Raw genomic sequence first — 27707 nt, 5'->3', positions numbered from 1 at the left:
AATTAGCATATATTATACCTACATATATAATATGTATATAGCTAGGCCTATCAAATATAATATTATCATTATATTCAACACAACAATGTGCTGCCTGTGTTGCACCAAAAGCTGTGACCTGTCAGAATGTGTGACCCAAGGCGCTTTTCTTTGACTGAAGGCATATAACAACCCAGTCTCAACAGCCCAGCGCCCTCTAGGGTCACACATTCTGACAGGTCACGGCTTTCGGTGCATCACCGGATCTGCGCCACCACATGGCGCCCCTGTTTAAAGGTCACATATTATGCTAAATGCACTTTTTAAATGTGTTCCAACATATCCATGGGTCCACGGTGTGCCTAGAGACTGCCAAAATATAAAAAAAAATAACAATCTCTCCTTTTCTCACTCTCCCCCTTTCTGAAACCCCCACCCCTCCCCCCCAATATACTCCGTTCACAATTCTTGCGGTTTATGACGTCATAAACTGCACAGCCACATCCCCATATTTTCTTTATATGTCCATGCTTCCCCCCCACATTAGCAGTAGTCTATGATAACCCCACCCCCCCATTTCTTATTGGTCCACGGCCCCGAGATCCGATGGAAAATTTTCCGAGTGACAGCCATGTTGCTTTTCCCGCTAAGCGTCAAGATGCCCATAGTAGCCTACAGCCTGAATGTTACATACACCAACACAGAATGCTTTTGCTCATACTCCACTAATTTATCTTAACCACAGCAGTCTATGCCTCCTTTTTAATAACACAACGGCTAGGAAGCTACTTGTGGGTTTTTTCAAACAGTGAAACTGAAAGAAATGTTTTTATTTGTATTTTTGCCTGACTGGTGTATAACTAAAAACATAATTCTATTACCCACACCGGTCTGGAAATGCCTCGTTTTTAACAGGACAAAGGATTGGAACTTAATAGTGTGGAAGTCAACTTTGAAGATATTTTTTTCACTGATTTGTGTGGTATTTTTAGCCGGTAGCTTCCGAGCTAGCTTCGAGACAAGCATTCAGCTTTTGCTCATAAAAACATAATTCTATTACCCACACCAGTCTGGAAATGCCTCGTTTTAACAGGACAAAGGATTTTAGTGGTATTTTTAGTTTATTTTATCGTCTGAGTCTTATTTTTAGCGTTAGCGCCCATGTAGCTTCGGTTGTAGCACCAAGTTTTGCTCATAACACGCTGTTTATATTCCCCACAGCAGTCTGAAAATGACTCGTTTTTAACATGACAAAGGATGGGAAGATATTCCTGTAGAAATCAAACTTTGAAGCTATTGTTTTCACTGGTTTTAATCATGTTAGGTCATGTCAAACTGTTCTCAAAGTATGGCTTAGCTCCGGCCCATGGACCTATAAAGAAATGGACAGCGGACTGAAAACCGTTGGAACGTTGAAGCCATTCATTCCTATGAAAGCTGCTCATTGGCGCAGGGCGACCATTCAGGAAGTATTCCTGGCTTCGGCTTCCGCGGTACACGGTGCCAACACGCCCCTAAAGCGTGACGCGCAGTGTACGTTTCACTGACGTTCTTGGATGAAGAAAGCAGTGTAACAGTCTAATATGTCCATGCCGTAAACTAAGCTGAAGCTAAAGCGGAGACGAGCACAGTTGTATTGTTTATCTACCATGGAAGTATAAATTACATATCCCCGATGATTCTCTGTATGTAATCTTAAAATGACACCCCGTTGTTGTTAAGTAATATAGTGATTCACAAGTTCTAAACGAAGACTCCTCCTGCCATCAGGGCAGCACTATTAGCTAATGTGAGCTAAACCAGCTAGTGCATTAGCGCTGTTTTCGTAGCGTGTGCTGTTAGGTAGTGAGCAAAGTTCTTAGTGCTCTATTGAAATAAAGCAAACAAATGTTCAAATGCCAAAGTGAGCTTTTTAAAGTTAAAGCAAATTAAAAACCAACGTAACTGAAATAGTTATATTACACTAACAATATTATAAAAATTAAGTAGGTCTCCCATAATCATTCAAGTAATCAATACATCCGTGCCTGTTACAGGCATTTCAATGATGTGTGTTTTGGTGTTTTCCACACCATGGGTAGCGCAAATGGCATAGTACCCATTAGAGATTATTAGAGCTCATCAGCACAGCTGGAGGTGATAGTGAGGCTGCCGCTGGATGAGCAACTAGTTTTTGTACATGATCCCGTAATGCGACTCTATTCAGCTGCCCACGGCTGCCCACCCCTCCTCCTCCCGCGAAAACAAACTGAAAGACATTGAAAGCCGTTGGGCTAATAAAACGCTTGAGGTGGCGTTTTTAAATGAGAAAACTTCAGTTTTATTAGTACATGGTCTAAAGATAAGTATGAGCCTATGATTGATATCCAGAAAAAATTTGCGGAGACACAATCTTGTTCGCCGCTTGTATTGTGTGGACGGGGAAATCTGCCTCTGGGCTCCATGGAAAATAAGCTCCCATTCACAGCATGCAGTACCAATGGGTTGGCCACTAGTCCATGCTGGCTGCTCGGAGAAGGCAGCATCCTGGGGGCCTGCTCCGGCCGGGTAAACACTGTGTTCGCAGTCACGCAGTGTCTCTCTAGTATCGCGAGAGCACGGCAGAGACGGTGGGAGAGCCCCATGGACATATAAAGAAAGCCCGGCAGAGAGGTGGGAGGGGCCAGCCAGATTGCACAAATATAGGTCATCCTGAGACCAGAGGACAATCAGGGTATAGAGGCTTGCTACAATAAATGATCTGAACGGGTTTTTCAGCAAACATCTAAAAAAATAAGTATTAGGGACTACTTAGACCAGGGGTCCCCAAACTACGACCCGCGTATTATTGGCCCGCGGCCGATTTTAAAAATATAATGTAATATGGCCCTTTGAATTTTTTTTTTTTTTTTTTTTTTTTTGCATTTCTTAGTTAACCCACTAGTGCAGGGGTGTCAAACACTGATTGATTGGCCCGTGGCACATTTTAAAAATATAATGTAATATGGCCCTTTTAATTTTTAAATAATTTAAATGCACTCATTATATTACAGAGAAATATGTCCCATAAAAGAAAATGAGCAACAAGCCCATCCCAGTGGACCCTGCATAATATTTTATTTTAAATTAATATTATTATGGAAAATCTATGCGTCCTTCTCCAATAGCTTCTAATTCATCTGACACAGTGTCTCCATTTTTTTTTCATACAACATTCTTCAGATTTAGCCTCTTAATTTCCCTCTCAAAGTGCACCAGATTCATGCATTTCGCTTTAAAAACTTTAAAAAATCTCCCGGGGGGGCATACCCCCGGACCCCCCTAGGAGGGTCGGGACCTCGGCTGGATACCATTTTCACCCTGCTGGACATTGGACGCAAAGGCAGAAAACACTGGGTGTATCATTGGCATATAAACAAGAGGGGGAATGTGTCTGTTTAATGTGCAAGAAAAGTGTTGCCGTGAAGAAGGATTACAATTTACGAAGACACTATGAAACTAAACATCAGAGCAGCTACATGTCCTGATAAATGTGTTATTTTTGCAAAGTGGCCCGGCCCTTCATAGGTTAGGTTAGGTTAGACTTTATTGTCCCCGTGGGGAAATTTGTCTTGGGCACAGTGCATCATTGCTTTCTGAAACATTCAGAGTACAACAGAACAAGAACAAAAACACAACCACAGACACAAACACAACCAGACAAACTAACATTTAAACATTGAGAACATGGAGCTTGATATACTTTAAATGGCACTTTGATGTAAAGCATAGATATCTACAGTGTGGAGCTAGAGTACTAGTGTGCATTGCACTAGAGCTCATGGATAAAGTGCTATGTGCTAAAGTGCAGTTCTAAAGTGCTATGTGCTAAAGTACTATGTGCTAAAGTGCTAACCTATATATTGCACATTATTCTATTGCACATTGTTCGTCAGTTTAATGGAGGCTGGGACAAATGACAATTTAAGGCGGTTAGATTTACATAGCGGCACCCGGAGTCTTCTCCCTGATGGCAGGGTTTCATATTCAGGGAAGAGTGGGTGTTGTGAGTTGGAAATTATTTTCTTTGCTTTTTTCCTAACTGCCTGCTCATAGATGCTCTGTATAGGCTCATATTCTTTCCTCCCTACGATTTTCATTGCCGTTTTATGCATGCCGGCCAGTTTGTTTTTTAGCTTAACGGTTAGGTTGCCAAACCATGAGGTGATCCCATATCTAATGATGCTCTCTACAATGGCACTGTAGAAAATCATCATGATGTGGCTGCTTACGCCGTACAGTCTTAGTCTTCGCAAAAAATATAGCCTCTGTTGCAGTCTATTGCACAGGTTGTCAATATGTGTCTTCCAGCAGAGAAGATTATCAATGTGAACCCCTAAATACTTATAAGAGGACACCTGGATGATTTTCTTATAGATAGATTTTTCTGTATGTGGCCCTCAGTGAGACCCCTGACTTAGACCATATAAAATTGACAGCAAAGTGCATAATGTGAGCTTTAAGCTAAATTTAAGCCCCTCCTCGATCTGCGAGCTGCAGTCAGGGCTTCGCCTAGTTCTTACTCCGGTGCGGTAGGTGGCGCTACGCACCCAAAGCTGATTTTGCAATCCGTCATGAAATGCCAAGAAGGAAAATAAAATTACTCCAGTCCATACCCCACGGTGACGGCGGCACACAGCAGCATCGTCAGCAGGACACCGGCCCTTGTAAACATAAAATGCCGTTCTTAGCGTTCCAGATTTGCTGTAAAGACGAACCAAGGTTCAAACCGAACGAACAAAACTGGGGGATGCAACTCGACCGAGGTATTATTTTTGTTTTCTAGATTCAGGTTGATTATTGTCTTCGGTTAGCATTCCGTTTGGGGTGTGGACGAGGAAAGCATGCGGTGCACGTGGTAGTCTGGTTGAAAATAGCTGTTAGCATAGTAATTTATCTGATAATTCCTTCATAATGCCACTGCTCCGATGCATTTAACCGCACTAAAGGTCCAAAACCAGACTGCAGAGTAGGTGCATTAACGTCTGTTTCGCTTTGTTTTGTGATCATTTAGCAGGACATAGTGGAGGACTTAAACACACCTGACTCATCATGGAGGAGCTGCCATCGTGACACACGTGGCACCGGTGAGGAGTTCAACACTATCAGTAGATATGGTGGATATGCACACTTAACATATCCAATTGCATGTTAATCACAGGTAGAGGAGATTTTTTTTCACGAGAATGTATGTTATACTTCATTGACTTCTGATTCTAAAATGCTCAGCCTTCGAGCTTAACGTGCCGTGACACAGGTTCTAATGAATATCTGCCCACAGATCTTACTCGCAACTGATTTATTGGCCAGACTGATTCATTGGCCAGATCCGAGGCTTTGTCTGAAGATGCCATTTGGTGATCCAGAAACACAAGAGGTAACTCATACTTCCTCATTTGTATTTGAATGCATGGCCGAATTCTGTGTTACTCTGGAAATAGTAAACACAGTCAGACACCATGCTAAATTAATGTTTTTCACATACTGACATTACAACAGAATAAGAGTGCAAATCATGTGTCTCATTCTTATGTCGGAGTGAATACAGAAACATGTGGCTGGCTCATATGACACTTTGTTTATGATCTTAGGCTCAAGCTCAAAAACATGTTATGTCTGCAGACTAATTTTAAATGCTTCCGTTGTAATTTTTCTGTTCCAGTATTTGTGGAAAGATTATTTATGGTGTAACGGAGGCCCAGTTGCGCTGCTGATTGTGACATACAGGCCTAAAGAATCAGGGTTGCCATGTCTGACCCCTGGACTATGAAAGGCAACAGGATGGTATGTTTTGGACACATTGCATCATACTCATATTTATGCTGTTGGCATGGACGAATTCTGTTCCAGCTGCTCTGTGGTGGACACAGTCAGACACCATGCAAAAGAATCGTCTCATTCCTGCGTAATGACTGGATGATGGCTTTCCTCGGCCTCATCCAACTGTACAGGAATGAGCACATGATACACCTGGAAACTAAGTGAAGATGCTGCTCTGTCCTGCTCTCGTTATTTTTTTTAATTTATTTCTTCTGTTTGCCAGATTCTACGACCAAACCAGTGGCTGCTTCTGAAGCAATAACGAGAGGAAAAATAAGAAGAAAAAACGCTCCCTGACTCGTGGTACGAACATGAAAATAAAAAATCTTAATTACTTTATAACTCAAACTTTGTGATCTGTGTAACTTGAATGTTTTTTTTTTCTTCTTCTCACCCACAGCTCCACAAGGGGAAGTGGCTTTGAACCATCATTTACACCTGTAAGATGTTGTTGATATGAATGTATTGTGCTGTTTATAATAAACTTTAGTGTTCATAATGTATCTTTTTGTATTAATGTTTTTACATAAGGCGAAAGACAGACCAGATTTCTTTACAAAAATAACAAGACTTGGGTTTTAAATGAAATGCACATTTTAATAAATAAATCAATAGCATACATTTAAAAGTGCTCCTCAAAATAATTCCCTTGAAGCTGTTACCAGTACATCCTGATTAATAGCCTCACAGTACATAAATATGCCAGTTCAAGTACGCAGGTTCAGTGTTTCATTTTCCAGTCATCAAAATATTGTGTTGTCACAGTTGTGAAAAAACAGATGCTTCAGGGAAAGGTATGCTCTGTTCCAGGGTATCATTTAAAATTTAAAACTATTCTCATCTCAAGCTAAACTTTTTATTACCGGTAAACTTGTCCAAATTATAAAAGAAACACTTTCAGTGATCAAATACTATGGTGCCACAAGGCATCTAATAAAGAATTTTGATTTTCAGAGGATATACAAATGAGAATAAGTCGGTATATGTATCGTTTGCCACACTTGTTCCATTTCTTGAGAGGTAAATGAATCCTACTGTAATAACCAAGGCTGCACTTTAGAATTCACACAAAAGTAATTCAACAAACCTTGTCTGGTAGTAGCGGGTAATCTTCTAGCAGTTAATCATTTTTTACACCATGGAGAAGAGGTAAAAAAAACAGTAGGAAACGCATCCAGGAACAAGCGCTTGTTACCAGATTTGCTGGACTGAATCGTTGTTCTCAGCGATGATTGACAGCAAGATGGTTTTGGGAGTGTTCTCGAAAAGTGCTGCTCTGTTCTGAGTTTGACCCTTCTTCACCCAGTGGCCATAGATCTTAAATGCACACGCGTCGATGAGCTTGCGGATGGGCTTTACGGCATACGGGTCACTCTTGATCACCTCCTTGGTTACGGGCTTGGCGCGGCGGTAGTTGCAGTAGATTCTCATGGTGGCAAGAACAGTCATGCAGATGACCTGATGAAGAAAGTTTAGGAAGGGGTCATAGTTTGTTTAAATTTAAGTCCAAAATTTAATAAGAGTGAATAAAGTCAAATCAAGTGAGTAAATGATATAAGACAGTTATGTATATATTTACCATTGTAAAATATTGTTTAGAAAATATTGAAACTTGTAAAATACATATAACTTTTTTAATTTGTGTGTAATTTTGAGTTGATTATTTGAGAATAAAGCCCAAATAAATATTTCTGTACATTTATTTGAATCAAAGTTTCTAATAATGTTTTTGTTATTGCAGTAAGTTATTTTTTAAATCTTCTTCTTGCTGATGTGTTTAAGGACACTAATACAGTGAGTGACATTGGAGTCACAACCTGCCGGGCATAGACATTATGAAATGGACATATTGCAAAGTAGGAACCAAATCTTAACATGAATTTTATCTATGTGAATGTAATGGAGAAATTGAGAAAAATTTAGTCATTTAATCAAAGTCTGTTAGATCTCACCTTAAACCTTCTGTACGGAGTGAACTGTCGTACTTCATTCACCACATACTGGGAAAAGAACGAGTGGTTGAGAGCATCTGTCACAGTGTATCGCAGCTTAGGGTCCACCACCAGCATCCGAGAGATCTGAGGAAACCCACATAGAGAGTTTTACAAGGTTTTGCAGCAGCTTAACATTTTTCAAAGACTAATTTTCAAAAGTGATTTCAATACTTACATCTAGGTTTAAAGGGAGGGGCTGTTTTTTTAGTAATTTGAATCCCTTATTTAACATAAACCTTAACCAGCAAAATCAGAGCTAAACAAACAAACACTCTACCAAATCTTTAACGGTGTCCGAGCGGTCCTCCCATTCTGGCGAAGAGAAGTCGTAGTTCCCGGCCAAGATCATACGCAGCATCAGCATCTGTTTCCTGTGCCAGAACGGTGGCGAGCCAGCGAGCAGCGTGTACATGATCACCCCCGAACTCCATCTGAAACCAGAAGGAAATCATGTTTGGAAGGTGTCCAGGACATATAAAAAGATAAAATAGATGAAAATTGTTTATTAATATTTGTTACAACTGTATTATATATATATATTTTGTTTTTTTCCATATATCATCTATAGCTAGCTTTCTACTGTGTCCCTGGAGACTCACATGTCCACAGCAGTTCCATATCCTGAATGTCCTGCGTCCATGGAGCACTCGATGATCTCAGGAGCGAGGTAACCAGGGGTGCCGCACACCTCTGCATCACAAACACAACAACATAGTAAAGGGATAAAATAAAAATAGAGCAGGTTTCTTGGGGAAAATATTTACTCTTTTTTGAGCAGGTTCCAATCCAAAGCTTGTTGCGCAGAAAACAATTTATGAGTGGTTTAGGTGGGAGTAATAAAACTTTTGAAGGATTGTAGAATTACTTTTTGAACTACTTAAAAAAGTAAGTCAATTATAGTACATTAGGATAATTTCAAGTGGTAGTTACTTAATTATAAAGATTATATAAAAGTAGAATATGTACTTACTGTGTCATTAAAACCAGAGCATAGACAGCCTCATTTAAACCGAATTTCTTTAAAGTTTATCAAATTAAAATTACAAAATCTTTCATTTAGATTGATAAATATGCCCAACACTTTTCAGATACTTACTGTCATGCAACTAACTCCCCAAATGGCATAGTTAGAAGGATTTTGTTGATTTAAGTTTAAAGTGGTGAATGATATATGACGCACAATCCCATCAGATATTTGACTTGCTATCTCCCCCAAGTCTATTTCAAAGGTTAGTGTACATATGAGTGTCCTGTTGCTTCTTAACCTTTGTGAGAGCAGCTAAGACAGACAGGAACACATCATGCAACCCGACCGCCAGCAGCTGCAGTAACTGCACTGTAAGTTGTAAACATAGTAACTTTATCAGAACCGGAGATTTATAAATCCTCAGCTGAAATTGCTGGGCTGGTCCTTACTGCAGTTTTTGGTTGTCAGTTTCTAGTATTGTTTGCAGCTTTGAATACTTCCGTGTTCGACTGAAATGATCTTGAAATTAAACTATTCAGAAAAAGCTTTCACTGGCCTTTGAGCGTCTGCCCCGGCTTGATTTGCACAGAGAAGCCAAAGTCTGTGAGTTTAATGTTCATCTCGTCGTCCAACAGGATGTTCTCGGGCTTCAGGTCACGGTGTACAATGTTCTTGCTGTGGAGAACCTGGACCACTTCCAGAAGAGCGCGCATGATGTTCCTAAAACCGACAGATGACAAAGTCTTAAGGTCCAAATTAAAGCATAAAATCATCATACAGCTTTTAGTTAAGAGACACGCTCACTGACCTGGTTTCCCTCTCGCTCAGAGTAACTTTCTCTGTGAGGTAGTCAAACAGTTCACCCTTCCTCATCCTGTGGGAGAGGGAACAAATTAATCTTGGGCCTTAACTTCTGTCAAACTCAGGCGTGTAAAACTTGAGATCTTGACACTCACAAGTCAAAAACCAGGAAGAAAAAGGCTTTGGACTCATAGCAGTCTTTGAGCTGTACTGGAGTAGAGAAACATACAAGGCACATGTATCATTTAATCACAACTTGATGAGTGAATCAATTGAAAGCAAAGGTCAACCCTCCCACATAGTCGACATCCTTCATCAGGTCAGTGGAACAAGGTGTAAGGAGCTGTGAATGTTACTGTTGATGAATGTTTTAAAGGTCACATATGATGCTCATATTCAGGTTCAAACTGTTTGATGGTGTAGTCTCCAAAAAACACTTTATATTTCTCACAGTGCAATAGTTGAATTTCCTCTTTTTAGAATCTCTCTGAAACGTTCCGTTTTAGAGCCTGTCTCTTTAAAGCCCGCCTTCCAAAAAGCCCAGTCTGCTCTGACTGTCCCTGAATCGAACGACCTGTTTGAATCCAACAGCCAGTTAGAGGCATCCCCATATGATGTCACAAGGCTTACCCCCTTGTAACATCTTATGGGGAAAAATCTGAACGGGGTGTTTGAACAAAGATTTTCGGAAAGGTGGAGGTAGAGTAAAAGAGAGAGGGTTGACTTATCTCATTTCGGGAGTCTCTTTTCCTACCAGGGACCCATATTAATGTTAAAAAAACAATGAAAAAGTTCATCTTACATAATAGGTGACCTTTAATAAAACTGCCGAGCAAATGTGCTTACTGATGTTGTCCTCTCCGCAGACTTTCTTGAGGATGTCGATCTCCTTCACAGTCGCCTCTCGGATCTCCTCAATCTCCTCCGGACTCATCTTGTCCGAGGGAGTGATGTCGATGATTTTCACTGCAAACTCCTCCAAGGTCTTTTTGTGGATGCATCGGCGCACCACGCTGCTCACTCCCCTGAGGTGGAGGAAACACAGCCACAGTTGTATTGTTATCTACCGACTCCGTAATGTAACTTATTTCTCCAGAAGCTTGTGTTTGTGCAGCTGGACTCAAAGAAACAAACATCATTCTTTTCAGAGAACGTAAAGTCAAAGGATAAATCACTAAACTGTATGACTGGCATGTGAAGAGCAGCTGAACACATTGTCCACAGCCGGTGACCTCATGAACTGTATGTGAGACAGGGAGTGATTATGTAATCTGACAGCATTCCATGCACACACAGGGCAGCTCTCAATACTCTTTGTTCAAAACACGCTGGAGTTAAATGAATTGTGCCTCCTCCTTACGTAACGGCACGGCATATGGCGTGGAATGACAACGAGAAGGAGACCTTTTCTCAGGGACTTCCCGGAACTTCAGAGAAACCAGTCAGGTTGTTTTTGTATAGTGATATTTTTTTAATCCAAATATATATATTGTAAGAATGCTAACCAAAGATACCTTTGCTTGCGGTTCACAATATTTCTGGGTTCTTTGTGTAGTTTGACATTTAGGGTAAATCATACACTTAAGTCACATAAGAACATTGACACCATACATGTCAGTCTGTTATGAAGCTACAGCTTAATTTAGCTTAGTTTGCCACGGTTTTCAGTTTTATGCTCAGTTTACCAAACCACTTCCTGGACGTAACATAATATTTAATGTAGACATAGGAGAGTGAATCTTCTCGTCAAACCCTCAGCAAGAAGGTGAACAGGCATATTTTCCCAAAGTAATGTTGAACTTTTCTTAACTACTGGTTTCAAAATGAACATCAAACATTTTCATATCCTCATCAAATGTTATAAATGTCACCTTGTTGAGACCAATGCTACAGAAACTTAAATCTGCTACGTTTGCAAAATCATTTTTTCAATGCCGTTAAAACAAAAAGCTTTTTTCTTCAGAACAAAAGATAATTGTGGAGAATTGTAATGATATAAGAAATTAGACATATAAGATATAAGACAACTTGAGATAGCGGCACAAAAATATATCTGCATATCTGCAAGCACAGCCGTTTTACCATTGTAAAATTCAACCAAAGTGTGAAGATTGCAGGGTTCTCGACTCCCTTGGGATGCATCTGATCCCTTATGGGGGTCCTGCCCTCCAGGTTGGGAACACCTGCTATTCTAAAGCGGCATAAACTTACCTTCCCAGAATCTCCTTGGGGTCATACTTCTCATAAAACTCCTGGGCCCCCACCCAGTCAGGGATCTCTTCCTCTTTGGTCATGATGGTTACTCTGCTCTCACAGATCAACACAGGCTGTTGATAGACACAATTTGTGTTGTTTTATACTGTGTTCATTATTTGCCAGCTAGACGCATACGTGTTTAACACATCACGCACCAGGACATGAATGATTAGTTGATTAATTGACATGAAATTAGTCAGCACATTTATTAAAGCATGTTTAAGTTGTCTTGTGCAAAGAACAAGGCCAAACATTTCTGACACACAAACACTCTTGTTTTATTTTTACATTTAATGTTTGGTTTTGGACACCTGGTTGACCCAAATTATTATTTATTTTTTGGACTTTTCAATTAATCAGCAAATTATAAAATAGAGTATTTGACTATAAAAGTATACGGTTTGTTAAATTAAGTTTTATATACATTCTAGTCTGAAAATAAGCTAAGTAAACAGATGAGTAGGACTAGATTACCCTAAATCATTTTCCTGGAAACATGGCAATAACGCACATGAATGAATATAGACTCTATAATAGATAAGCTCATTGTACAGTCTGCCTGAAAAAAGTAACCTTATTTTTTGAAAGGCGACTGAAAGATTGAATTACAACGACTTAATTCATGCATATTCCACCTTAATAAAACTGCTTCTGTTACCTGATGTAGATATCAGTAGGCTATCGATGACACTTTCACGGGTTAAAGCATAAGAGCATAGGTAGGCTATTTCTGCTGTCAGCTGAATCTAATGAACGATCCCATACATAATGGAAGTCGTTTTGGATAAAAGCGTCAGCTAAATTAAATGTAACGTAATAATGTCACGTACCCGACAAATGCAAATCACGGGGTGCAGGCCTGCCGCAGCGCGTAAACCAGATCTCACTCTCCTCCGTCACTATTTGACCTTCTGCGCGTGCTCCAGTAAATAAATGTTCTTGCAATCCCGGTTCCGGTCAGTCCTAGTTATAACGGCAGTCCAGCACTTAGGCTATATGTCCATGGTCCAGCATCATAGGCTTTTCGGTTTGTCCACGAAGTGTATAGAGGACGAACACCGAGGTCCAGTAAAACCGGCGAGCTGCAGCGGCAGTATCTTATGTATCCACTGCCATCGCAAAGGGCGAGAAATGTCAGATGCCAAAAATAAATGCATCCGCAGCTGCAGCACACTGTTATACGCGCGGCTGCACACACACAAAACAGACACGTAAAATAACACCCCGAGATGGTTCCCGTCTTCGCTTAGAGTCGCTGCAGTGACAGAGCTGCCCTACATCACCAACATTAACCTACGTCATCATGAACAACATCCAGCTCTTGGACTTGCACCCACGCTTGCAGCGAGGCTGGAGTGACATGACAGGTGCTGGACGCCCTGTGGCATCTCTGCTTTGTAGCTGCTGAACTTCTAATAAAAGAAACTGTAAAAATAGAAAATGTTTCTTAGAAAGTGCAATGCCATGAATAAAGTGGTCAATCTGGACATGCAGGCAACATTAAATAATCACAAATAACATTGTTTTGATTATTCAAGTGCTTTATTGGTTTGTTTTTAAACCTAAACTTGCTGCAAACAAACTGTGGAAATCCATCATCCAGACGTTGGAAACTGGTGTACTGCATTACCAGCATCTACGAATGCAGTTCATCTTGCGATTTATGAGAGGACATTTTAATCAAAAGCCATGACACTAGTGGAAAAAAAACTGAAATCAACTCAAAGCATGCCACAGCAAAATAAAGAAACGTAATTTACAAGACTATTATCACAAACACTATACTGAGAAATGAATGAAATGACACTGTCTGGTGCTAATCAGCTGTCAAAATAAACCATGTTTATTGACTTCTTGTTAATTACACTCCCTTGGTATCTAGTATGCATATTTCATTTTGTGTACACTCTTCAGTCTCCAGGGTTTTCTTTTGCCTCAGTCTCACGAGAGACCTGTGGAGAGAGAAAAAAAGTTTAATAGGACACGTTTTCACATTTTCCAGCATTTATAATTGATTTGGAATATTAAAATTAAATCAGACCGTACATGAGAAAAAAAAGATCATATGAAGCAGAAAACCTTTACAACTACTCCACCCTATGGCCACACTGAGTAATGCAACACGCTAAAACATATGCTGTGGTTAGTCATTTAGCTATGACGTAAGGATGACTAGGTGTGTATGTAAAGCTTCTTCATTTAGCAGCATTAAACTAAATATATAGCAAGCTACAAGCCTGCAGACACAGTGGATTGATCAGATATAAAATAAGAGCCAGGATAAAACCTAAACTGTGTAAGTCTGTAAAACTAAATAAGAAATTATGATAATTACTAGGGCTGTCAAGCGACTAAAAAAATTAATCTAATTAATTACATACTTTCGCATACTTATATGACACTTTTATGCCTGTTTATAAACAACTGTATGGGGGTCTCTCTCTCTCTCTAATCCCGTGCGGGCCGCCGTGTCAGCAAGCTACAGGTGCAGCTCTGCTATCGCCTCACTTCTTTTGCACCGGGTCAAAGGGCAATATAGAAGTGCGATTAATCTGCGTTAATTTTTCTGTGATTAATTAATCGAAATTAACGCGTTAATAATAATTACATAACTGGCCCATGATGGCACTGCTGGACTTCCATACACGGTATCAAAAGGCTCCTAAAACCTCTTAAATCTCATTGAATAAAAACAGCCATATGTCTTTTGTGTTACACATATTTTCCCTCACCGTTAGAGAACTTGCACTGCTTGAGCACCTCGCTGAAGCCCTCACAGAGTGAGTAGTCACTCTGGGTCTGGGCACAGTCAATGAACTGTTTGAGCTCGTAGGAGCAGGCCTGCTGCTGCTGCTGAGGGGCCTCCTGCTGGAACATGGGCTGTGGCTGGTACTGCTGCTGGTACTGCTGGGGCTGCTGCTGGTACTGCTGGGGCTCCTGAAACACACAAGGTGGATGATTTATACATACTACAGATGGTATTTTAAGAGCAAGTTCCTGTAGCTGCAGGTGTACCCAAAAACGATTTGTTTCAATACCATGATAAAAATGACATTATCTGTATATACAACCATACAAAATGTTGACACATTCCAATTAATTTCTGTGGATTACAGACAATTCTGCCCAAATGTTTAATGTAACATAAACATGACGTTTGGTTTGAAGACCCCCCCCCCCCCCCCCTTTAATGTTGAATTATTTATTTTATTTGGTATGTTATTATTTTACATCAGGTTGTTTAAAATACACTGAAAAGTCAATACAATTGTGTAACTTAAATCACCCATAGGCATTAAGGCCTTTATATTGAAGATTAATGAATGCAATACCCTTTAAGAATTTTTCACAGATCTGCACAAACTCATAATATGTCATTACAGGGTCAAATGTTTGAAGACGTCTCACATGCTAAGATATATGACATATGGTTGACGTGTTTCCTATGGGACTTTTTTTTCAAGAAGACAGAAAAGGCAACAGAGCACAATGGAATCAGTGGGCACACAAATACTTTGTAACCTATTGTGGATATATACCCAGGCAAAGGTTATAGTTATAGCAAAGTATTGTGTGTGTACAGTAATTGCACTTCCCCAGTAAGAGCCAGTAGACTACAAGACAACATAAATGTATTCTTCTCTTCACCACTTGGTACATATATGGTCTTATGCATCCTTTAAAGCAGTTCCCTCTGCGACCATACCAAGTGGAAACATTATAAAAAAAAAACACTATCAGAAACCAGACCAAAAGCTGTAAACACAGGTAAGAAATCTCTCCTTAAATCACGTAGATCTGACTCCAGATACAGGGAGATACTTAAGTCAAGGTCTTTAATTTATAGTTGCAATAATCATGGTATTGCCTTAAATTGTTTATTATTTTCATTACAACTTGGCATGTACTTGGACACACAGAGCTGCGTGATGTTTGTTTAATTTCTATTGTCTACACCAAACACCTGTGTTTTTGGTTTACCAAAGTCTTCTCCCTAACATGCGTCAGACTCACTAATCCGTCCTAAGCCGTTCCAGTACTGTGACCGGCTGCGCCAGCGTTTATTTACCTGGTAGGTGACATCGGGCTTGGCAGGCTCAGAGCTTCCTCCGCCGAAGCCTCCAGTCATGGCGTGGCCGATGGTGTGTCCCACTGCAGAGCCCACTGCCACTCCGGCGGCCGTGGTAGCCATCTGGGCAAACATACTGGGTTGCTTGGGCGCCGCAGCTGGAGCAGCCATCGCAGATGGAGGAGCATGCATGGGAGCAGGGGCGTAGGAGGGAGGAGGTGCAGCCCTGGCCATGGGTGGGGGTGGTGCCCGGCTGTGCAGAGAAAGTAAATCCCAGCAAAATCAATATCTGACACTACCTGTTGGTGTACATTCTGCTATAAGTTTATCCAAATGAGTTAAGTTTAGTTGCTTTATTGGTCAATTAACACAAGGGCTATATTGAAATTTGTCTTTTCGAATATCCACTCTCCCATCAAACAGTCTCTCTCTCAAGGTTAAATACAGTAAAATAATGCAAGATTATTATAGTATTAAGATGAATAATAATAAGGGCAAATGTTTAACTATAGAAAACTTAAATATCTGGAAAAGAGAAAATCGGTGCTTTATTATGGCTGTGTGAACTGTATGTGGCACTGCTGCATGTCATTTGAGGTCACTGATATGTGATTTCATCTGAACAGTTTGGAGGTAGAGGCACTGACACAATCATATTACACTATGTTGGACTTTGTGTTTAGAGTTCAATGCTTTTATGAAATATTTCATCTAAACTGGATGCGGGTGCCATGCTCCAATACCAGACAAATGCTAGCAATGGAGAACTGATGAAAATACAAGTTAAGAGGCATTTGTTGAATCTAACATAAATCTAACTTCAGACATTTTCCACTTAGCTGAAATGAAAGATTTAAGTAAAAGACAAGTCAAATTTATATCTTTCTTTATCCACACTACACATTTAACTCTTATCAATATCCTTAAAGTGTTATAGTCACCATATCTGTAGCCCTGCGCTCTATGATGCCTAAACATACAATAATGTTTTAAAGAATGTCTGAATAGCTCAAGGTTAAGTGAAAGCTCATCCTGTACTTTAACGTAATTAATTACACTGTGAAGTGTGTAATGTTGGGATGGTTAGCTAGATAATACATGTATGACCTTCAATACAGTGACTTAAAAAACAAACAACAGACTGCTGGTAACACAGGAAGGCATTGGATGTACAAATATAATCATTATGAGACCGTTACTAATTAGGTAATTTCCCTGAGTAGCAAGAGCAACCACGTAACTACGGTGTAAGCAGCTACTTTAGCATTAGCATCCTCTCTAACTTTTAACAACCTTTAACAAATGGCATTAAATATTAAATGTTACCTGGCTGGAGGGGCCATCCTAGATGTCCGGCTTCTGCTTCCTCTAGGCATTTTTCAAATGTTTTGGTATATTAGTGAGCTTGCTGGCTGATAAAAGCAGACGTGAGGCTAGGGCTGTAAGATTTTAAGTAGAAGTCACTCTCGCGATCGACCTTTAACGTTCTGTGTGTTGCATCCGGTTTCATCATTTGTCTCGCGGGTAACTTCCGGTATGACGTACAAACGTTATATGAGTCAGGTTGCGTTCCGAATCGCATACTTTCTACTATATAGTATGTAGAAAAAAGATTTAGGATGTCCCGATTCTTGTGGCCAGATTTAGGATGGTTAGAATACCCGGATGGTCTACTTCATGCGGCCAAGATTGTTAGTGTTGAAAAGTGCATCCTATTTGGGCGATTCTGACCCACAATCCAGTGCGCACGTGAAGTGACGTAGCATCGACGAAGCATATAGGTCCATGTTATGAAAACAAACGGGGATGCGACGGATATAAAATCAAGAGGCAAGATCAAGGCGCAATGTTATGATGAAATAAGAGAGAAAAGTATGTCCCAATAGTATGCCTACTGCATCCTAACTAGATTCTTTTTATCGTCAGATGTAGTATGTAGAATAGAAAAAAGAAAGAGTATGCGATTCGGAACGCAACCTTATTTTTCATTTTATAACCTACTATCTGGTTCTGAGTAGATCGATATGAGCTTGATACGGATTGACCCCGTGATCGTTTTGAGCCAATGATTCATTTTAATAGACTTTAATACGTTTTATTTTAACTTGCGTAACCACTTAAGTTTTCCCAGGCGTTGTGCCTGAAATTAAAATAATATAACTAGGCTATAATAAATGAATACATATGAAATACAAATTCATAATACACTTTGCAACAAAAATATATATGTTTTAAAAGTTAAAGTTTTTATTTTATATATTTTCTTGCTGTATACTATGTCGGGTGTATTATTTTATTTGTTTCATGTACTGGGAATGGGACCAAGCTGCATTGTGATTCTGCACTTCAAATACAGATTTATACATTTTTTTAAAGATTTTTTTTTTTGCATTTTTTCTTTATTAGACAGATTTTGGAGAGAGTTAAAGGGGAGGACATGCAGAGAACTGATCAGATTCGAATCCAGGTCCGCTGCAGGGCCTGAGCTTCTAGGGGGGCGCTCTAAACACTACACTACGAGCGACCCCCTGATTGAATCATTTGTATCGTACGTTTCTATTGAAAAATATACAATGTTCAGTTTATTGTTACGAACCAAAATACTTACAATACAAATTCCTTGATTGTTAAAACTTACTTGAAAATAAACCTGATTCTGATCCTGAAAGGTGAACTGTAAACAGCTTTTACAGTTTCTTCTACAGTGCCTGATCGTTTTAAAGTAGATTAAGATGAGAAAATAGAAGATGCATGCTTATCTCCCAATGTGCATCAGATGCCTCTTCCAACTTTAAATCCTATCCAAACGAGTTCCAGGTAAATCAAATATTTAATTATCATTTGGGGTTTTCATAGTTTTTGACATCGCAATCACTGCCAACATGCTGCAACAGTTTTTCAGTGTTTCAAATAATTGAGTAAAACAAAATAGCAAATCAGTCTAACTGTTGCAGTTTGTAGTTATTGTAACATAATTCATCAATTGCAAGCATCCAATGCCTTTAAGTATAAAAGCATTTCCAACATAGCACATTACATTATACAAAACAACAACATTTCTGTGTTTAATACGTTTATTTCTGAGTAAACAAACCTACACATAAATGGGCAAAGCCAACACATGTAAATAATTCATATCAACAAAAAACTGTTCATATACAGTACAGTTTAGCAATAACAAGCTTTTTTATAAATGTACAGTCGGGTCTGTATATTTACTATAACCAAGAGTTATATACATTGGTAAATTAGATAAATTGGCAGCTTTCCATGGACATTTTTAATTTCATAATAAACATTCAAATAAAGAAATGTATCAATTATTTCCCAAATTAAGCAGTGAAGACAAAGAGAAAGACATTTTACTCTTTTTTCCCTTTCTTTTTATCTGAGAATTTCCGTCGGTGTCCTCCTCCTCCTCCTCCACCTGGTCTGTTTCCCTTTGTTCTTCGATCCCCCCACGTTGGCATCGGTGGCTCAATTTCCCCAGGTCGTCCTCCTCTGTCTGGTACGCTGCCCATCAACGTCTAGTCAAACCAAAAACAAATTAGAAACCATCTGTATTTTGACCAGACACACATCTTCATTACAGAATTACAGGCAGACTATTTACGGTTGTACCTTGTAGACTGCGGTGCTTGTTCTGGCCTTGATAGGCTCAATGAATGACTGATCCTCTCTGGTAGCAATCAGAAGAGACGGGGAGACTCGCGTGGAGCCGGCCAGGGATGCCAGAGGAGGCACTGAGACCAGCGCTTCACTGCGCTCCTGTAAATAAAAGGACTGGTTGAACCGGGTGTATGCTTTTGTCATGGGGCTCAACTCATTGATGCTTTTGTCGTGTCCCTGGATAACCTGCTGCAGCAATATATATATTTTGACAAGAGCTGAAATGAGTGGTAGATAATTTACTGACAGAAAAGTAGTCCGCTGCAATCTTAATAATCGATGAATCTTTGGCTGACGACTCATGGGTTGTTAATGCTGACCAAACTAGCCGATACACCAGCCGTCTGAGGCAAATGTGTTGAAATAAGTATCTGTTGGGCTAGCTTCTGTGTATTAAGCTTGCTTTCCTTTTATTCTTGCTGACTCCATGTGTACATTTATTAGATTAATTCATGCATTGTACTCGCTGTGGGGACTTAATGTTGAACTTTCTCTGGTGATAGCCTATTTTGTTTCTTCCCAATAAAATGTAACTAGTTTGAGCCTATAAAAGCTGTCAAAAAGTGGATCCAGGTTTCCTGTTACTGAAATAATTAATTTGTACAGGACATTTGGTGTCACTTATGAGTGCTCTTTAAAGTCATTCAGTGATTTAACACCTTACAATACCTTTTTTTCTCCCCATGAAAACGACTCCAGTGTGACCTGAAAGCGTTTGATCATCATCTGTCGCCGACACCGATAGTCCTCTGACAGAACTTGATTGATCTTTTTAACTTGCATCTGAGCAACAGAAATAGAAAAAATGTTCAAAGAAAATGCTCATGATTAAGATATTTACATCTTATGTGTAATAAATTGTTAACAGCTGTGGCGACTTACCCACTGCTCTGAGCTGAGGCTGGTGTTGAGAAGCGGGTTTGTCATGTCTCCACATGGTAGACGAGCAAGCCTGGACTCCACCTGTAGTAAAATAAGTTTACTATTAAAAAAATCCTCCCAGTGCTTCTCAGCTTGTAGTCATGGCGTACACAATGGTCAGAGTCTCTTCTAACAGCCTTACCTCACTCAACGCGTCTGTGAATTGAGAGGTGGTGTCCATGTCGAGGGCGTGCAGCAGTAATATCCACTCTGCCTCCATCTCGGATTTTCTTTTCTCTTTGTCAGAAAAATCCTCCTCATTTTCCTGACAAAACTCTTCAACGTGAACACGCTGCTCTTTTTCGGACTCCTCTCCTTGCGTCTTCTCCTCAGGATGCAATTCCTTGTATTTGATTATGCGAGCTGCTTGCAGTTCTGATACGAGGAACTCTATAGGATCGAACAAGACTTTTAAGATGATACACACCTAACGACGTCTGAAAAAGTTTGCGAAGGAAATTTATGAATCCAAGGGCGCTACAGTCGTGTGTCATTACCTTGAACACACAACTCTACAACAGAACCAACCAACAGCACTCCCTTTGTTTCTCACCAGTGACTTTGTTGAGGACGGCCGGCCCCAGCACCTCTGAGGCCAGCACAGTGAGCGGAGAGAGCATGTTCAACAGCAAACCTCTCAGCTCACCCACCAGCAGGACATCACCTGTCCTGTTTGAATCTAAAATAACCAAAAAGTAAAGTCAAATGTATTGATACAGTACATTTTGAGTAAACTCAATCTGCTTCATATTAAAATGCATGCAGCAACCAGTACAGAAGAATACCATCAATGAAACACAACCTTTTTGTACAGTTCATACAAGCATTGTACACACATTTGTATTTGTTTGTACAATGCTATTTGACATCTCCCTTTATTAAACGTGTGTGTGTGTGTGTGTGTGTGTGTGTGTGTGTGTGTGTGTGTGTGTGTGTGTGTGTGTGTGTGTGTGTGTGTGTGTGTGTGTGTAATATATATATATGCTTTCTATTAAAGGTAGACTGATATATTGACCCATTGAAAAATGTTGACCAATGAGTAAAAAGACATAGCAGAACAGAAATGTCAAATACATGTTGCATACTTTGATGACAGGAAATACTAAGTTGAGTAATCAACTCTAAAATGTCCCACTTACTTATCATATATTGGGGACAAAATGTAGGTATCCTAGTAAAAAAAATTAGTTGTAAAAAAAGAAAATTATGACTGTTTTTCACAAATATTGATATAAGGCTTGAAAAGTCTACATTGATCACATTGCACATTTCTTTGTAGTTTATGACCAAGAAATATGTTTTGTGTGTATTTGTATGTATTTATTTAAGTTTTTAAACTGATCATCTTTGGCACATACATTCTCTCCAGAATGAATAGAGGATCATCCTATTTTGTCCTTGCAATAGAGAGGGGAAAAAACACACTATGCTTTCAAAAAAAGATAATAAAAAAAACACTAGGCAGGGGAGCATATGATAATTTCTTGTCACGATTATCCTGGCCAACATAATTGCGATTTAATCCTCAAAATAATCTAAACTAACAACACAAAAATATTCGAAATCAGATTTTAGTCTACTAAATGTAAAGTGATTGAAACAATTTGCACAATGGGAAAAAAGGGTTAATAAAAAACCTTGTAGCTGTGGACAGAGGGTCCTCAGCTCTGCGGCCAGCCAGTTGAGCAGCGGACAGGGAAGTTCATCACACTCACACCGCGAGAGGCAGGAACCGCACGGATACCTGAGCAGGAAGTAAAGCCCACAGGTGAAACTACTTGCTTGCATGGACCTATAAAAAGGCTTGCTTGCCGCAGGCCGGTGAGATTCCTGCTACACTGTGGAAATGCCACCATAGATATAATAGCATATATACCTAACCATTGCTTAATTTACTAGCTGCTGAGATCTAACTTCGAACGACGTTGCTGTAAACAACTCATGAAAGTAGTAGGCAACGTGACTCCGCAGCCAACCACAATGCATTTGCCCGTTACTTACCCTAAAGCTTTGATAGCTGAAACTGTCCCAATGCCCCTCTCCATTGTCTCTGATAGCGGTAAACAACTAATACAGCTACAAATGTTACAGCTCTGTCTAAAGTTCAGTCGCACTGTCAAACTCAAACTGCGCCGCTTCCCCTTTCTACAGTGTGTGATGGGTACACACCGCCACCTGCAGGTAGGAGTGTGAACAGGTAGGCTACTTCTGGAGAAGTCATGCAATCCAACAAAATGTTTAAGTGAAATAGGCTATACAAGAATTAACATCAACATGTCATTCAATTACAGACAATCATTTAAAAACAACAGAGAACATAAATAGAGTAACAGTCAGAATAATGATAGGTAAAAGATAGAATAAGCAGAATGGCTCATTAATTTAGGCCTATAGATAGATAAATAGATAGATAGATAGATAGATAGATAGATAGATAGATAGATAGATAGATAGATAGATAGATAGATAGATAGATAAATAGATAACTTAATTTATCCCCAAAGGCATATTTCAGTATTGTAGTAACCTATTAACAATTCACATAAAAGAGTGAAACACATTTGTTCCTCGATGATCTATAAAGCTTGATCATAATTCATATTTTACAATATGACATAATTGAATTGTTGATTATATTTTGTATTATTAATCACTTATTAAGTGGAGTAACAGTGTAAAGGTGCCGACATTAATACTCAAACAAGCCTGAAAAGTAATGTGATTTACATGTTTGTCCACCAGGAGGCATCAGAGGTCTGAGCCGGTCTGATGAAGAAGACATATTTAGTTATGTGATATTCCTGGCCCTCAAAGGTGGAAATTTAATTCACTCTCAAGTATTATTAAGTGCAATTTGCAGGTACTTGTGCTTCTTTAGTATTTCCATTGTATGCTACTTAAAGGCCTACTTCACCGGTGGGAATATGAAGGTGTATTGAATTCTGAGATCCTATGTAGTATAAATGTGCAAAAAAAATTGAAATTGGTTCATCCTAGCCTGAGAAAAGGCAGAAAGAGTGTTTTTTTAACCCTATATTAATCTTACTGTGACATCACAGTAAGATAAATATAGGGTTAAAAAAAAAACCTTACTTTGTAAATATTACTGTGATTTCTCCTACTGTGACATCACAGTAATATTTACAAAGTAATTTTTTTTTTAACCCTATATTTATCTTACTGTGATGTCACAGTAAGATTAATATAGGGTTAAAAAAACACTCTTTCTGCCTTTTCTCAGGCTAGGATGAACCAATTTCAATTTTTTTTGCACATTTATACTACATAGGATCTCAGAATTCAATACACCTTCATATTCAAACCGGTGAAGTAGGCCTTTAATACATATTAGACACTACATTTCAGAAATAAATATCTTACTTTTCACTGGGCTGCAATTATTTGAGAGCTTAAAGCTGGGGTGGAGGATTTGGGGAGAAAATGGCAGTTGGGATAGAGATTCGAATCCAAATACCTCAACTGCGCCACTTGTTCTCTTTGGTCCCTCCCCTATGGTCCCTCCCTGACACGCTCTACACCAACAACGTCGTGCCCAGTGGCGATTTGAGTTTGGAAACTCTGGTGGGGCCAGAAATACCACATATTACTACCATCACAACAAAAACAAAGTAGCAAGTGACAGAGGGGACCAAAATTGCAGCTGAATAATGCCATCACTCAAACGCGAATCTGACGACATATATTAGGCTATTATATCAATAGCACCACCAAATGGCAGTGTTCAAGATCTCACAATATCAAAAACTCAAGATCGAAACAACAACGTGGCAACAATAAAAACACAACGGCGCACACCCTATACACAGCAATCAATATACAAAGCCACCACTCACAATATACCACAGCCAAAGAGCCATTTCACCACCACAGACAGGTGAACAGCTCCCTCGGGGAGCCCACGTGAGGTTGTGCCCCCCCCCCCCCCCCCCCCCACACACACACACACACGTATCGTCAGTTATGCATGCAGAGATTCTTATTCAAACAAGAATATGTAAACTACATTATAAATTCCACTTAGAATAAAAATCATTACAAATTAGACTCACCAATGAGGATCACTTCTTGAACAGAAATGACGTTGACGAGCTCCTGGTAAGCCAAGTTTTCCGCTTAACCCACTCCTGGTTGAACGATCTAGTCTTGTCCTTTCCCTCTTGAATAATGTTTAAATCCGTCGGCCGATGTGGTCCCAAACGTTTTATCTCCAACTTCTGTTCAAGTGGTAAAGTGCTAAATCGCACAGTAGACAGATACTCAACACGATTAATCATCATTTAATGAATGAATGAAACGTCAATTTGTTATTACTGTATTACTATGTTAGCCGAGCTAGCAAGATCTGAACAGCTCTCGCCGTAAACCCCGCCCTTTCTACAAATCAGCCAATGAGAAGTGCTCTGGGGCCCTAAACTTCTGGCCCCACTGCCGAAACTAAAGTAGGTGCTGCGCACGCGCATGCTCGCCCAGCAGCTCCCCCAGTCCGCTACACTGCAGCAGGGCCATCTTGGCTGGGCCCCACCGAGCGGAACAGACGAGACGGAGCAACAAACTATTTCACACACAACTACTACAATACAAAAAGTAAGACAATTGCGTTCATTAAATTAAAACTGCGGACATTTAATTAATTATTAACAATTAATTTGTTATTAACTTATGCTCAATGACATTTTTGACACAGAAAAACTTAAGTTTATAATCCTGCCCTGCATGGCTGCGCCCTCTGGTGGGGCCGTGCCCACTGGCCCCTAATGCAAAGACGCCACTGGTCGTGCCAAAGTGAATGGACAGTCCCAACAGCCAATAAGAACAGAGAATCGGAGCCTCGCTCTGATTGGTCAAAGTGTACAGCTCATGTTAACTTTGACCAATCAGAAATCACATACCCCAACTTTAACCTGCTTTGGATTTTTTGATTTTTTATCCACCCCAACCAACATTTAACTGCTGCTTTTGTGTTAATGACAAAGGGATGGGATAAGTTAAATGAACGTAATAGCTAGAAAAAAATCACCGTTACAAATTACAAAACTGGCCTGTTTTCTGAGCTCATGAAAAGTGGATTTTTTATTTTATTTTTTGAAAAATAAGTGGTTCTCACAGGATAATAACGTTACAAACACATTATGATATTATGGAAGATGAGGCACCGCTGCTGATTAAACCATCCAATGGTAAGCTCAAGGTATAGGCTTAAGGTGGCTATGAATCCAGAAACATCATCTATAAAACACTGATATGAACCGCTTCACTGCACACTGGGTACTTTACTTTTGATACTTCGAGTCCATTTAGCTGACAGTAAATACATACTTTTATTTAAATAAATATGTTTTAAATGCAAGCTTTTACCTTGTAGTGGTGTTTTTTCATAGTGTAGTAATAGTACTTTTGCTTACAGTGAATTATCTGAATACTTCATCCTCCACTGTCAAAATTGACATAATGATTTGGGGGAAAGGAAAACGCTCATCTTTTTCTATCAATATCATTATATTATCAGTATTTATGTCAAGTGGCTGAAGTTGAATTCGGGAGGTGAAAATCATGAAATATTGTGTCACTCACCATGCTTTGGCTCAGTATTAGCCCTTTTCACTCTCCTTTACAGTCAGCCCTCTCGACGCAATCATACATCTTGCTGATGCAGCGTAAGTTCTAAAACATCTCCTAGGCTTTCCATGGCTGTCGGTTCTGCTCATGTACGTCCTCCTGCAGAAGCACTTGAATGTAAGTGGTATTGTCATCATTGTGGGTTCAATGTGTGAATGTGGTCTGACTCAGATAAAGTGGGTGTAGATTTTTATTGTAATAAATGTTGAAATTCAAGTTTTGCAAGACACACACACACACACACACACACACACACACACACACACACACAGGCTTCATGACCATTGTCTGAGTGTGTTGCTTTGGCTTTGCTTTGACGCGTGTCCCGTTTTTTTTCGTCACTTATGGCCATACGCTCCTCCATCAGCCGCCTGTCAACTGAACAGGAACAATAAAAGATAGTGACTGTGTGCATCCTTCTACGTTTGCTTGGCTGCCATATGTACAACAAAAGCCTCGCCATGCGTCAGGATGCTGCATCTTTTATTCCCCTGACACTGCTGCCCCCCACCCCACCCCTCCATAAAACCTTGTGGGGGCTGAACTTTGAACTCTGACAAGCAGCCAGACAAAGCAGGCACAGACCCCCCTCTGCCCGGTGGACGGCGGCCCTTTTCATGCATGGTGCACTTGTTGATCACTTGTTGGGTGAATCAGTGGTCTCCTGTAATGACTAGAGAGACATTCACAATCATATCCACTGTATTTCTTCAAAATATATTTTGATTATTCAAAACCTTGGATCACCCTCAACATCTGGTTATCTGTGCAGTGCTGTGTCTATCACACTGTGTTGATATGGATAGGTATCGTTATATAATACATGCTCAGGAAAACAGTTTGAGAATCAGTTAATGGATAAAGTTACCACACACAGTAGAGTGTCCTGAACATTACTGACAGCTGAATGTGATACATTACACCAATGTGAAAACAAATCTTCAAACAAACCAAATGTTGTCGTAAAACAGTCACCTCTTTTTTGAAGAAATGTATTGGGAACAAAAATGCAAAAGCAACAGTGAATTGAAACTGTAAAAGTAAGTAAATGTATACAGAATGGCCCTATAGATAGATAGATAGATAGATAGATAGATAGATAGATAGATAGATAGATAGATAGATAGATAGATAGATAGATAGATAGATAGATAGATAGATAGAGGGGTCACATTTTGGTGATTGTCGATGAGGCAAATAATTGCACCTCTTGGGAACAATAAAGTTGTCTAATCTAATCTGATTTTATATAATCAAAATATAAAGTAGTAGAAGCATGAAGTATTTGACATATAGGCCTAGTCAAGGTACAAATACCTCAAGTACTGTAGTAGGCCTATCCTTAAATAAATGTAAATGTAGCCTACTTTGTTACTTTCCACCAATGAACTAAACTTTAGCCTACATTAAATAATTATATCAACAATGAGTTGAAAATAAATACAATTCAAAAAGTAAAACTATTTAAACTAAATCAAATTTGTTAATTTCCATTGTAAAAATTACCCTTTTCTGTTTTGCACACAAATAGCCTACAGAAATAGAGAGAAGGACAAATCAGTTAAAAGCATATTCT

General features: G+C 39.5%; 3 protein-coding genes and 1 long non-coding RNA gene across 6 annotated transcripts; 1 reads left to right on the top strand and 3 right to left on the bottom strand.

Moving 5' to 3' along the window:
* The first annotated feature begins 4619 nt into the window (after positions 1 to 4619).
* On the top strand, positions 4620 to 6376 carry LOC307269809. 2 transcript variants are annotated; one of them, XR_013845516.1, is made up of 6 exons: positions 4620 to 4763; positions 5012 to 5084; positions 5279 to 5374; positions 5660 to 5781; positions 6041 to 6120; positions 6218 to 6376. It is a non-coding gene; the product is annotated as an uncharacterized lncRNA (long non-coding RNA). The 2 variants fall into 2 exon arrangements; XR_013845517.1 differs by having other exon boundaries at positions 5012 to 5158; positions 6218 to 6357.
* A 631-nt stretch (positions 6377 to 7007) lies between these two features.
* phkg1a (phosphorylase kinase, gamma 1a (muscle)) lies at positions 7008 to 12967 on the bottom strand. The gene is made up of 10 exons (XM_080052847.1): positions 12666 to 12967; positions 11791 to 11906; positions 10426 to 10604; positions 9735 to 9789; positions 9587 to 9652; positions 9335 to 9498; positions 8411 to 8501; positions 8089 to 8242; positions 7770 to 7895; positions 7008 to 7275 (listed from the first exon to the last, which is right to left on the bottom strand). Exons 2-10 carry the CDS (start codon positions 11871 to 11873, stop codon positions 7009 to 7011), a joined length of 1185 nt encoding a protein of 394 aa, XP_079908973.1. The 5' UTR covers positions 11874 to 11906; positions 12666 to 12967; the 3' UTR covers position 7008.
* Positions 12968 to 13365: 398 nt separating this feature from the next.
* On the bottom strand, positions 13366 to 17669 carry chchd2 (coiled-coil-helix-coiled-coil-helix domain containing 2; the record flags this gene model as incomplete). Of its 2 annotated transcripts, XM_080025312.1 has the most annotated exons (4): positions 17231 to 17642; positions 15905 to 16157; positions 14568 to 14772; positions 13366 to 13787 (listed from the first exon to the last, which is right to left on the bottom strand). In XM_080025312.1, exons 1-4 carry the CDS (start codon positions 17278 to 17280, stop codon positions 13777 to 13779), a joined length of 519 nt encoding a protein of 172 aa, XP_079881438.1. In that variant the 5' UTR covers positions 17281 to 17642. The 2 variants fall into 2 exon arrangements, with proteins under 2 accessions (XP_079881438.1, XP_079881437.1); XM_080025311.1 differs by lacking the exon at positions 13366 to 13787 and having other exon boundaries at positions 14548 to 14772; positions 17231 to 17669.
* A 1305-nt stretch (positions 17670 to 18974) lies between these two features.
* LOC307271237 (protein FAM98A) lies at positions 18975 to 22629 on the bottom strand. The gene is made up of 8 exons (XM_080053650.1): positions 22496 to 22629; positions 22132 to 22238; positions 21048 to 21173; positions 20637 to 20884; positions 20456 to 20536; positions 20243 to 20356; positions 19526 to 19672; positions 18975 to 19431 (listed from the first exon to the last, which is right to left on the bottom strand). The coding sequence occupies exons 1-8, from the start codon at positions 22537 to 22539 to the stop codon at positions 19267 to 19269; spliced, it is 1032 nt and encodes a 343-aa protein (XP_079909776.1). The 5' UTR covers positions 22540 to 22629; the 3' UTR covers positions 18975 to 19266.
* Between the last annotated feature and the right edge of the window lie 5078 nt (positions 22630 to 27707).

This window comes from Ammodytes marinus (genome assembly GCF_949987685.1).
Source record: "Ammodytes marinus genome assembly, chromosome: 3".
In the NCBI taxonomy this organism is placed as follows: domain Eukaryota; kingdom Metazoa; phylum Chordata; class Actinopteri; order Uranoscopiformes; family Ammodytidae; genus Ammodytes; species Ammodytes marinus.
This window is presented reverse-complemented; position numbering and strand designations above follow the sequence as displayed.